Source organism: Theobroma cacao, chromosome 3 (genome assembly GCF_000208745.1).
Source record: "Theobroma cacao cultivar B97-61/B2 chromosome 3, Criollo_cocoa_genome_V2, whole genome shotgun sequence".
Lineage (NCBI taxonomy): Eukaryota > Viridiplantae > Streptophyta > Magnoliopsida > Malvales > Malvaceae > Theobroma > Theobroma cacao.
In genome coordinates, this window is record NC_030852.1 from 8,718,298 (window position 1) to 8,731,554 (window position 13,257).

General features: G+C 33.2%; 1 protein-coding gene across 3 annotated transcripts; it reads left to right on the top strand.

Annotated features, from left to right (window-relative positions):
* LOC18604445 (transcription repressor KAN1) lies at positions 206 to 10,688 on the top strand. Of its 3 annotated transcripts, none has more exons than XM_018118405.1 (6): positions 206 to 1,366; positions 1,488 to 1,564; positions 2,156 to 2,201; positions 2,529 to 2,682; positions 9,380 to 9,464; positions 10,025 to 10,688. In XM_018118405.1, the coding sequence occupies exons 1-6, from the start codon at positions 571 to 573 to the stop codon at positions 10,139 to 10,141; spliced, it is 1,275 nt and encodes a 424-aa protein (XP_017973894.1). In that variant the 5' UTR covers positions 206 to 570; the 3' UTR covers positions 10,142 to 10,688. The 3 variants fall into 3 exon arrangements, with proteins under 3 accessions (XP_017973894.1, XP_007036994.2, XP_007036996.2); XM_007036932.2 differs by having other exon boundaries at positions 9,383 to 9,464; XM_007036934.2 differs by lacking the exon at positions 9,380 to 9,464 and having other exon boundaries at positions 10,025 to 10,161.

Genomic DNA, 13,257 nt, shown 5'->3' on the forward strand with positions numbered 1-13,257 from the left:
AATTACTAGCAACTTGTTTTTTTTTTCCATTTTTTTGCTTTTAACAATTTGGCTATAGCCACAGCATTTTATGCTGTTTTTGCGTGTATTGACTATTGAGAAAAGGAGAGCTGAGTGAGAGAGAGACAGAGGCTTTGTTGAAGTGTCATTTTCCTATATATACTCTCGAGGTAGAAGGAAAAACGCAGTCTCAAAGTCTATCTTTCTCTTCCCTTCCCAAATTCCCAATCCTTTACATATTATTCTATTATCATTGCAACACCACACATCTCTCTCTCTCTCTCTCTCCCAGGATGTCTGTTCTTTGAACTTGAAGAGTAGAAAAAGTATCTCTTTTTTCATTTAGCCCTCTTTACAGCACTTTTCTTCTCTTCTTTTCTTTTCTTTTTTCCCTCCCTTTGCCCACTTTTTCTCATCTTACTAAAGGGTTTTCTGTCCTGGCCACTCATCTGCACCAGAAAATCTGTGTTTTTCTCGACTTAGATTCTCTGTTTATTTGAGAGCGTTTCTTTCAGTTGGTTGTGAACCAGGGGCAGGCACATCTTGGAAACCCTTTTCTTGAGAATAAACATGTCCCATAAAGGGGGTTTCAGCAAACAGTCTTTGAATCGGATTCCTGATCTTTCACTGCACATTAGCCCTCCAAACAGTGCTCCTTCCTCAATTTGCACTGGCACTAACGAAGGGGATTCTTCCTTTGATATTTGGCGCAAAGACGATGGCCTCAAATCACACAGTGATAGTTCCATAAAAGCCGGCTCGCAAGCAGACACCGAGCTTTCTTTAGCAAATCCTGCAAGCAGTGCCTTAGAGGCTGAGAGCCCTTGGCAAAGAAACTTTGCGGGGGGAGTCACCGATGATGATCAAATAAAGCATAGAAATCTTCTCAAGCGTGGTAATACTAACAGTGGCCAACTAAGTAATATAAACCATGGAATTTCGTTACTTGATGTTTCAGGACTGAAACCCATCAAGGGAATTCCAGTATACAATAACTCCATGTCGTTCCCGTTTTCGAGCTCCGATAGTTTAGTAGATATGGATCCTAATAAGTTGCGCTTTTATCATCAGTCTTGCCCTTCTTATAATTGCTCTTCCTCAAATTCTGCTGTGTTGCACTCGCCCGATGCTTATAGAATAGGAAGTGCGCCTAGGTTTAATGGGATTTCAATGGAGACGCTAAGGCCCCAGTTTCATCATCAGTACACGCAATATGGAGCTGCAGACTTGTGTAATGGCATGATTAGATCGAGATTTATGCCTAAACTACAAAGCAAGAGGACTATGAGGGCACCGAGAATGCGCTGGACCAGCTCTCTTCATGCTCGCTTTGTTCATTCTGTTGAGCTTCTCGGTGGTCATGAAAGTAAATATCTTTCGTTCACTTTCTCATGTTTTCTTTCTTTTATGTGATCTAGCTAGGAATGAATCTGTTGATAAGTTGAATTCTGGCTTCATGAGCTATTTGGTGTTGTTTACTTTGATAGGAGCTACTCCCAAATCAGTTTTAGAGCTAATGGATGTCAAAGATCTAACCCTTGCCCATGTCAAAAGCCATTTACAGGTACGGCAAAGAATTGAAAGTTGAAACCCTCTTTTTTGTTTGTTTGTTTGTTTGCGTTTTTGCCTTCCTCCCTCATTATTTCGGGCAAATTAAAAACAAGAAGAAGTAAGCACCGGTCGGCGCCTCGTGAGGGTCTCTCAGTACGTGGGGGTGTGGTAAAGACTACAGAGTTACTCCAAGGCAATTCCATCCATCGGGCACAAGGGCCGATGAGTGCAGTGAATGAATGAACAGTTGAGTCTGTTTTCTGATACAGGACAAGTTCAACTTTTGGAGAGAAAGGTTAAAGAGAGCGAGAGAGAGAAAAAGTAGCCATCATTTCTCAATAATACAAGCAATTACTGACCTTACCAAACATCAACCTCGTGGTTATTAAACAAACCAACAAAAATCCACAAAGAGAAGCATCTGATTTGATATTTTTGACTGGGATCTTATTTTATCTTTTTCTCCCCCTGCTAATATAGTACTAATAAAGTAGAGCCTTCTTCTTTCTTCTTTCCCTTCTTTTTTATTTTGTTTTTCACCCCTTTTCCTGGCCTCTCTCTTGTTTTTAAATTCATTACATCTTTGTCTCCGTTTGCATTGCAGATGTATAGAACTGTTAAGAGCACTGACAAACCTGCGGCTTCCTCAGGTAATTCGCATTGTTTATCCCTCACCCTCAGCTCTTTATATATTAATTTACTGCTTCATTTTGACCTAACCAATTTAATTCCTTGATTTTTGTTGCACATTTCAAACTTAAAAAGATTCTCTCCCTCTCTCACGCTCTTCTATGCTTTTACAACCCACCATTTCTTGCACTCATTCATATGCTTATCTACTTATGTATATCTACCATTACATTATGTTGTTTATCCTTTAATATATATATATATATATATATATATGTATACATCTGATCAGATGAAAGAGATAAATGGGTGTATTTGCTTGTGAACAAAATTTTAAATTATGACAGATGGATCTGGAGAAGAAGATTATTTGCCTGCCAGAAATACAATCAGTCAGATTGCAAACTGTTCAGTCAACCAGCGATCATCAGCAAGTCCAAATTTATCCATACAACAGGACAATGGCCACTCGCCCACTAATCTTTGGAGTAACTCTTCTAGGTAAGTCTTTCTCAATCTATTCACATTAATTCTTAATATTTGATTATTTTGCTTGCTCTTTATTAAAATATCAATAAATACATGGATATGCTGCGCTTGCTTTTCTCCGTAGTTGTTTTAGATTTATAGCTGGATTGGATTGGTTTTGTCTTCTATGAGTGACTAGCTTTAGCTTATTAGCAAATAGAAAACTCCACGCCCCCCAGCCCCCAACACCCTTTTTTTTTAATTAAAAAAATATACAATAAAATAAAAAGCGTTTCTTTATGACAGCTTTTGCTTTTGATAGCCTTTAATTCATCCCTTTTTATTTTTATTTTTTCTGCTTATTTCTTCCTGATGACAAAATTTATCCCAAAGTGCTTACAATATTAACATAAATCTCTGTGTCTTTGACTTAAACGCTATACTTTCTCCATGCTCTTCTTATTATTGCAAAATAAGAAAATATATAATTTGAAGGGAAGAGAAAAGATCCCCAACCTCTTAAATGCTGAAAGCAGTGCACTGAAACTCATAGCCATAGCTTCAGCAACCCTAGCTGGCTACTTAGGTTTGGTAATGAGTGTAATTCCACAATTAATCAATAACTTGCCAGGAGTCTTTCAGCGTTCATTCTTTTTTTTTTACATAAATTACCATAACAAAACCCTTAGAATTTCAATGATTTATGCTTAACATTTCTCATGCAAGTGCTACTCATTGCAGCATATATATTTCAATGTGTAATTGCATCGAATGGATATATGTTACTGGCGAAGGCAACATTAACCCTTAGAATACTTTTTACATTATGTCAAGTAATAATTAAAATTGTCCAGGGCACTGGCAGAATATAATATATATATATATATATATATATAGGAAACAATGAAAACGTACGGATTCTGCGTGCTGCACGTTAAAACTGGCGCCCAGCATTAAGGGATAAGAACAACTTCCAATGCGTTTATATTAAATATTGTTTAATTCCATAATTTTATTACCTAAATATAAGTACATATTCAAAATTGGATTTACTTAGTATTTTTTTTTTATTTTGATCTGCATCCTATATATAGCATTGAACTTTTTGCGACACTAGTAAATTACAAACCATTAATATTTTACTTGCGGAAAAGTATGACCTGCAGTCCGTTTCTTATGTATTTTTATATTATTATTATAATAACGGATTGAGTTTAAGTCATTTTCTTTTTTCCAATTTTACTTTATCCTTAAAAGCTCGGTGATAAAACCAATGAAATCTCATGCTTGAGTCTAATTTTTGGAAGAAACAAACAGAAGATTGGCAAAACCAAACAAAAGTTTGACCATGATAAAATCATGTAAAAATTGTAAGATTTTTAAATTTGTAATTAAAAATTAAAATCATAAATAAAAATCATAAATAAAAATTGTAAGATGATAAAAAACAGATAAAGAAAAGAATCATAATTAAAAGAGAGCAAATTATTTGTTCACTCAACTAATTTTTTTAAAATTTTTTAATTTGGGTGACTTAACTTTAAAAAATAGCATTTTGATAACTAAAGTTACATAAGTGATACATTTTTGGTCACTCAAGTATTAAACACTAACGCTTTTCATGTAATCACTTTTGTCCTTGATAACCAAGTCTATGTCATCGTTCCATGACATCACTTTATCCTATGTTACAATTTCTGTGTCATGAAGTGATGATGTGGACTTAGTCACATTGCACAATTTGATGATGTAAAATATCAAAATTGGGAGTTGTTAGTATTCAACGGTTATGTGATCAAAAGTGCATCACTTATGCAGCATTAGTGACTAAAACAATCATCTCGTAAATAGTAAACACTAGCTACTTCCTTTATGATTTCAACATTTCTCACATGATATCTTATATTTTCTTTTTTTTCCTCAATTAGCACCTTATGAATGAGATTTGTTCCTATAAGAGTTAGCTTGTTAACTTTTCCCAATATAATTACAAAAATATCACAGGTATGATCAAATAGGCTAACTTTTCAATTAAGAATATTTTGATAATTTTAATGGGTAAAATTAATGATATAACCTCTTTTTAGAACGAAACTTATTCACAGAATACTAATTGAGAAGATGTTATGTAGAAAAAGTTGAAACCAAAAGAGATTTAAGTGAAATTTTCCAAAATAGAAAATTTAGAAAACCTAAGTGACTATGTATGTTTAAAAAATATTATGAATATGTATATACCATATATTTTATAGAATTTAAGTTATTACAAAATGTTCATTGTTTAATAGATAAATTGATAGAGCATGATGAATAGATTAATAATGAAGTCAAAGGAAGAATATAATGGTACATAATCAATTTAATTATAATAGGTTAAACCTCTTGAATGTCTACTTCTAACAAAATCCTTGGTCAAACGTTAGCATTATTTTTCTCCCTCCCCCCCAAAATAAAAAAAAAAATAAAGGAGGGCATAGTTTCACTAATAATATGGCTTTAATTTGAAAAGAAGAATGAAAAAAAATGGAAAGGATAGAACAAATTGAAAGAAAAGAAGATATATCCTTGTATGTGGAGATTAAAATGATATCTTTTTCCTATGAAAAAAGAGAACATTGGATATTCTCATTAATTTTAATAACTAAATATGCATACTTAATATCAAACTCAACAAAGAAAAACTAAAGAAAGTATAGGTAAACTAGAAATTTGGATTCTTTTATACAATGACAGTGATATTTTTAAATTTAAAAAATGAGATTAGATGTTTGTCATATATTCATTTAATAATAAATTAATTTATTAATTATATAAATATATTTTAATAAGACATATGTCAAACCTTCTAATCTCACTTGTAAAACTTGAAAACCTCAAAGTCATCGTATATATAGAGTAACTTTTCCTTTGAAATATACCTGAGAATGGAGTGGAGAGAGGAGACTTTAAGCTTACCTCAAGACTCAAATCCGCCCAAAATTGTCTTATAAGAAACGAAATCACCCGCCCTTTTCATATCACACTATTTTTTTTGTTTGTTTTTAATGTCCATATCATTCTATTTTTAAATAAAAAATAAAAATATGCCACTTTAATTAAGCCATAGGACCAAAGGCTATATTCATTTTGCCATCTTCAAAGTCTGAGTAAATTTCATCATTAATTAGTCCTTAATTTTTCATAATTTTACATTTTTATCCATGATCTAAAACCTAGATTTTTTTCATTTGCCACCTTTTGAATTTCTTTCAAATCTATTTATTCATCTAATATGCCATTAGAATTTGGATGGAATATGGATGAAATTTGCCATGTGGCACATTCGTAGACATATACACATGACAAATTTCATCCAAATTTTAACCGCACATGGATATATAGATGAATTTGAAACAAATTAAAAAGGCTGTGAATGAAAAAATCGAATATTTTAATTCACAGATAAAAATAAAATATTACAAAAAAGCTTATGGATTGATGATGAAATTTACTCCTTAAAATCCAAATTGATGTATATGCTACTCAAAAACTTACCCTTCCTTCTATCTAATTGAGGTCACTAATGCATTTGGCCTCCTTGGATCACAAAATCATCATCCCATAACTTCTTTTAGTCATTTTTTATGTCAATTAGCTCCATAAAAGTTTTAATTTTGAAAATATAAAACTATAATCTAGATATTTAATGGTCATTCGATTCAAATATCATGTTTTAATTCCTAACAAATTTGGTCAAATTTGTTAAACCAAAATGAATTAATTAAATAGAAACTTTTTTAAGGTACATATAAAAGCCTATAACGCTTTAACTACATAGAAAAGGGATAAACCTCTCTTCCCTCCGTCCCTTACCCAAGATTGTATCTAATAAATGGGGTGTTCCTTTGGAGATATTAGATGAAATTGAAGGCATTATTTCATTTTTAGAATATACATTAGACGAAATTTGTCATGTTTCTGATTTGAGAAATTTGAACTCTCATTTATTTTTCATAAAATACAAAATCCTTGTAAATAACCTACATCTCTTTCTGCCCTCCAAGTCAAGAAGCATTGCTTGTGACCAAGCTGGGCATGAATGGCTTAAACACATTGGATTATGTGACCTTTGACCCTAGCATGTTGCTTGGTCTTGGGCCAGAAAGGCACTCTCATCCTCCACAGATGGGTAGCCAAATAAAATTTGTTGATTTCAAAGAAGCTAGGGTGGGTCTATCCTATCCTCCATGGTAAGGTAGCTATTTAAAAAAAAAAAGCCTGCATATCTTTCTAAAAAATGCATTAAAAATCTATACAATATATATTTGATTTTCGATACTATACCAAACAATTTTAAAAGTATGAATTCAATACTTAAATTTTTTAAAACTAAAAAATTAAAGTATTTAACATTTCAACGTTGAATTTTCTGATTTCTGAAACAATACCATAATTTTGGTAAACAAATAATAAAGAGTTTGATATGTTAGTTATTTAGGATTTTATTATTTTATCTTTAGTACAATAATTATTTTGTGCAATTGTAATTATTTTTATGTTAATAGAACATATTTTGAGTTTGAATTGTTAGGATCATATCCCCTCCATTAATTACTTTTTATTCCATTCCTCTTAAACACCCGTCGTTAATGCATACATGTTGGTTAAAATTATGAGTATATTTAAAGGTAATGTACAATAAAAATACAAAAGGGATCTCAACCTTGAGTTGTTTGAACTTGACTTCTTATATAGTTATTGGTAAGGGATTTTAGTATATATTTTAGGATTATTATTCCATACATTTACTGTTGAGTTTTTTAACTTCAAGTAGGATTATTATTAATTTTTTAAAAGTATTTTAATGGGATTCATGTCAATTCTTTAATCTCCTTTTTAAAGTTTAAAAATTCTAACCGCCGGTGTAAAGGATAATTCTTTTCATATATTTATTGGTAAGTGTTAAACAAAAGGGGCAAAACAACAGACAAAGGCCAGATATGTAACATCTTGGGACAAAAGATCCAAACAACCATAGACTCAATAAGCTTTTCCACTAAAGATGGGTGATTTTGGAAGGGGAATATCCAGTAAAGTAGAGATGAAGCAGTTGCTATATAGGGGCAATAATTTTAATTAGTCTGGATTAAATATGCAAAAGTTCTAAGTGGACAAAAGTTCTAAGTGGGAGATTGTTGTTGTATTAGACAGGGAGAAAAAAGTGTAGCCGCGGTAAAAGGCGACTCTAGGCAGTACTATATTTGTTTCTTTTTACATAGTTACCCTTTTTGGACCTTGGCATAGAATTTGATAATATTTGTTTCTTTATTTAAGTTGGTGTTACTACTGTAACCTTTTTATGGTTTTGGTTAAACGTCAAGATCACAGCCGATTTATTTTGCCTTTGTCTGGAGGCAATTCCTGATCATCTTGTTATTGCACAACTTTCACCGAAGGTTATACATATAGGCAGTTTTCTTCTTACTGAATTTATTATTATTATTTTAATCTAAAAAGAATTAAAGAAAACCACTTTGATATTCCCATTATTGAGACTTGTAGCAATTTTCTCAATTTGTTCCTCACAAAATTTAATTATCTGCATTTTGTGGGGGTGATGTGCATAGTTAGCCTAAATCAAGTTGATTTTACAGTGCTAAATGCTAGAGTGTATACCATAACTAGCACTTTCTTGCTGTTATCTTTTTGGGTTTTTGTTTTTCATGGTTCTAACAGCCGATGTATACAAAATATGTTAGAAATTCCTTTTCCTTTTTCTCTAATTGTTGTCTTTGTTAACATATTAGCATATATAAAGATTATAGATGCAAATTAACTTGTATTGACATTGTAGCAGGAAATAAAAGATGCTTATATATTGACATTCCTTGCTATTCTTGATGGATCAAAATTCTATGTAAAAGGAGAAGTTGGGATTTGCTAGGTCTCAAGTTTTGGTAGTTTGTTGCTCTAGGCTCTTAGTTTTGTTTGAAGCAGATGCCTGCTGTCTGTGAGCTAGTCAATTTTGTTTTGGCGCTTGTTATTGTTCACAAAGATAGAGAGTTGCTAGTATTACTGTAGGGGCGTTGGAGTTAAACCCTACACTTGTTTTTAGTGGATACATGGTGTCCTCTCATGTCTGTTGATGGACCAGTACTCCAGAGTCCAGACACGTCTGACTGCATCCATGACTTCTGCCAGTGGATAGATTTTTGTTCATTAATGAATCTCATTACTAGTACATTTAAAAAAAAAGAAAAGAAAAAGTAGAAATACATATTGTGGATGACAATAGATCAGTACAGGGTTGTAACAGGCCCTGCCCTGCACTTGCTACAAGTTACAAAATGAATCAGCCATATGTGTGGTTGATTGAACTTGAACCTCATTTAAGGCTACTTCCGGTGCTAAATTATACTGAACACTGTTTCTCACAAAAATAATAGTTGACGTTGACTTCAGGTCCATGAATGACAAGCCATCAAACTGCTGCTGGGGACTTCCCTATCAAAAACTTCTTACCTTTATCTTAGTTCGCTTATAAAAGGACAACCTTTGATAACTGACGTTGAGATAAAGCAACAATTTCTTCCATCTACATGGTTAAACTGTCTGTTGCTCTTCAGTTAATCCAGTCTAGAAATTTTGATTGAATGCACTTCTTTCAACCCAATTTAGTAGGTTATTGATTGAAAATATGCAGCTAACTTCAGTGAAAAGTGAACTGATTACACTATGAATTTTGGTGCAGTAGAGGAGTTTGGCTGTCGAGTTCAAGGAATCCAGATGGGTTTAGACCGGATGCCCCATCATCTCAACCTGGAAACCAGATTGAGGTATGTGAGTGAGATCAAAAGCGTCCCAACCAAATTAATCAAACATTTCATTATCGGCTTCAGCTTCCTATATCTGCATGGAACGCTGTGTCGAGCTTCTAGGTTAACTAGGCAGACCCGTAAGGTTGCTGATTATCAGTATAGATTATCTGTTCAGACCAGAAGGATAGAAAGAAAAACCATGAACTTGTAACTCGGATATCATAGTTGCTGGCAATGTTCTTTGCATGAATGATACACTTTAATATGATTAATACATTAAGAACGAGAAATGAGATAATTTTAGTTAGTTTTACTTGAAAGGTCATTCTCCCATCTCATTCTCCTACTTCATCCTAGCAATTAAGAAGCGGTCGGTCATGCAGGTGTTAAGACATAGGAGCGAAACATATCATTGTCCCAAACATAAATATATTGAATACACCTGTTACTTTCTTATTTCTGCAACCTTTTGAAAGGGACTATGTAATTGTCCTGTCATTTCAATATAAATGCATGGATCCTTTATTCCGCTTCTTAGTCTGAAAAATACCATTAATAAATTTTCTACAACTATGCAGGAAAGCAGTTTTGCTAAACAAAAAATCCTTACGGGGTCAAGCCTAGAGCTCCATAATCCAAGCTTGGACTTCAGCTTAGGAAGACCAGACTGGCAGAGGAAAGAGCGTGACTCATGAATAAATGCTTAATGGATAAGCAAATTAAGGGAGGGAGAACAGTTTCATGAAAGGGGGGGAATATAATATCTTAAGGAAACAGCTAGGTATATAGAGAGAGAGAGATGGAGGTCTTAGACATCTTTCTCATGAAAGTTGCATGCACGTCTGTATATTCTTTTTATTTTGGGGGGTAGCTAAAGTAGCTGATCTTGTTCTTGGCGAGGTGATGTTAGTCATTAGATGCATGCCATGAAAGAAGCAAAAAAGCAGAAGAAAAGAAAGGAATCAGTTTTAATGGTGCATTACAATATTTCTTATATTCTCCCCTTTTATTTTTGCTTTATATATGTTTTTCAGCTATCAAAGATCCTTTTCCGTTGTCTCTTCAGGCTTTAGTGGGGTCATTCGAGTGATTAGGGTGTGAAAGCTTGACTTTAATATCTCTTTATGTCATTTATTCATTTATGATTTGAAAGTTTGATATGCAATTGCAGCCTATAGAAAAGCTAAAGAAAAGCTGTGGCTGTAAAGACATGGAGAATATATTGGACTTACTCTTTGATCACATGCAAATCACATCTGCATCCATGCATAAAGAGCTGCCCCTTTAATCATAGATGGCATCTCTAATTGGCCATTAACACATCATCCCCTTTCCAAGTTGCTTAGGGTCCCGATTAAAATTGTGTTGGGATTGCGGGGGTGCATTCTGTCCCACTCCCACCTTATCCTTTTTAACATCTATTTAAAGATGGAGATAACAATTTTATATAGAGGGACGAACTATGTGATCTGCTTTTCATCCGAGCTTGAAGAAATTCAAAAGTAGATTATTTGGTCATAAGGTGTAAGTCAGAAAATTTGACCATTCAAGGTAAAATATGAATTGTAACTAATGTTATTTGGTCTAAATGTTATTGATTTTCTAATTAAAACTATCATTTTTAATAAAATTTTATACTTGACTTAGAATCATTAAAATTATAGGTTCCAATTTACAAAATAGATTTAAGTTGGAAATTATGATTACATGTAGAGAAGGTATTAGCAAACCAAGATCCCTGTTTAGAGAATGGTACCAATTAATCATGTATATTTTATTTTTATCCTTGACAAATAAGTCTTAACTTCATATTTAATTTTATTTCATTTCATTATTTTTATTCCTTTCTTCATTTGGATTATTGGACTCTTTTCTTAAGTTTCACTAATATTTTTGGCAAAGAAATCAAAGAGGAAGAAAAAAGGGAGACATGTATGCTAAAGGCTCTCTCTAGAAAAAATTGCCATTAGCAATTCTTGATGGTTGATCCAGCAAGAAAGTTCAATTACCTAAGAATTCTAGTTCTAATGCAGCCCTAGTAGGGGATTCAATGTTAGTGCAGAACAACCCTTCATTCAAAGATGCTTTAATATATTCAGATGGTAATGCTCAATCTTCAGATAAGAACATGGATTTTGAAGATAGGTTAGGGGATGAGACTAGTAATTTTGATGTCAATGATTTGGAAAGCTCTAAGAATAAATTGAACAAATCAAATGATGTTTTATTTGATATGATTGATGGTATTAAGTCAATCAATATATTGAAGCGAAAACTGGAAGAACTAGATGGCAAAAATATGTGATTATAAGACTTATAGGGCATACCATCGCGTACAAAATTTTGTGTGAAAAACTTGCAATTTTATGGATATCGAAAGGAAACTATAGTGTGGTAGATCTTGATGATGAGAATTTTCTAGTAAAATTTGCAGAGGAAGAAGATTATCTCAATGCATTTCTTGAAGACCCTTGGGTATACACGGTCATTACTTAACAGTGAATCATTGGACTTCATCTTTTTCCTAAGGGACTCAAGATTTAAAGGGTTTGGCTGTGTGGGTTTGTATCCTTGGCATGCCTTTGCATCTGTATCATAAATATATCTTGAGACAAAATGCATCTCTTCTTGGATGTCTACTTAAGATTGAATACAATACATGGAAAGAGAAACGTGAGAAATTCGCTTGTATAGCAATCAAACTTGATCTTTCTAAACAACTTTTACCCAAGTTTTTTTTTCAATGGCCAACCACAACGAATTGAATATAAAGGGATTCCTCATGTTTGTTTCACATGTGGAATTTGTTGGCATATAAAAGAAGTTTGCACTAGTAAACCTCTAGCACCAACTAAAGCTAAAGAGGGGAAAAAACAACTAACAGCCCCACCATCGAAGGAATCACTATTTGGGCCATGGATGCTAGTTACTCGCAAGAAACCGCATGGAGGGGAAACCAAACAAAGATCAATTGGAATTCAAATTTTGGAAGGAAATCTTGCTAAGGATCTTGGTATACAATTTTACTGGATGAATATGGAGCTGAAACTGAGACAACGAGAAAAGTTAACTTAGTTGGAAAATCTTCCTTCCATGGAGAAAATCCTACCAATACCAATCATAAAGAGACTACAAAAGAGACTAATCTTAATTAGCATAGGAAATCTTGCCAATTTCGAATGTCTCATGAAAAGCAAGGTTCTTTTGTTGGCAAAGATAAACAAATGGAAAATGCCTTTAAAGGCTCTAATGGTGGAATTATAGATAGACCCATAGATGGTCCTTGATCAGTAGTGGAGTCCAAAGCTAAAGACAAAGGAATTTACTTGGACATGGGGCGAAATAATGAATTAGATCTTAAACCCATTCAAAATAAAGTCTCTAAGGAGGTAGGTCTTGGAATTATTTAAAAGTTGAGTGAGCCCTTTCCTTAAAAGTCAAACAATAATAAAATATCAGTTGTATTTGAACCCATGCAACTCATGCAAGGTTAAGATGTTTTGTGACAAATAGTAACCTTAAACTTTTTGAAACATTCTACGATCAACAAAAATGATTGTAGTACCTCGTACTTTGAGGTGGTGGCTAATAATGCTTACCGGTTGCTAATTGAGGTTGATTACTGAGTAAAAAGGGGTAATTCAGAAGTGAACCAGTGAAACCTCGACCTCTATAGACACGTAACGAGAAGTAGAAGCGATAAAATGGATTAGGGGTAATTTCATCATGTTTTTTAGTGAGCCCTTAGAAGTATGCTTTCAAACATTATTAAGGCTTAAGTAGGCCTAAGGCACAAATGAATGATGAAAAT

Coding starts and splice junctions, on each gene's coding strand:
- LOC18604445 (XM_018118405.1), top strand. CDS start 571: ATGTCCCATAAAGGGGGTTTCAGCAAACAGTCTTTGAATCGGATTCCT. Junction 1,367..1,487: donor GCTTCTCGGTGGTCATGAAA/GTAAATATCTTT, acceptor TTACTTTGATAG/GAGCTACTCCCAAATCAGTT. Junction 2,683..9,379: donor CTTTGGAGTAACTCTTCTAG/GTAAGTCTTTCT, acceptor ATTTTGGTGCAG/TAGAGGAGTTTGGCTGTCGA.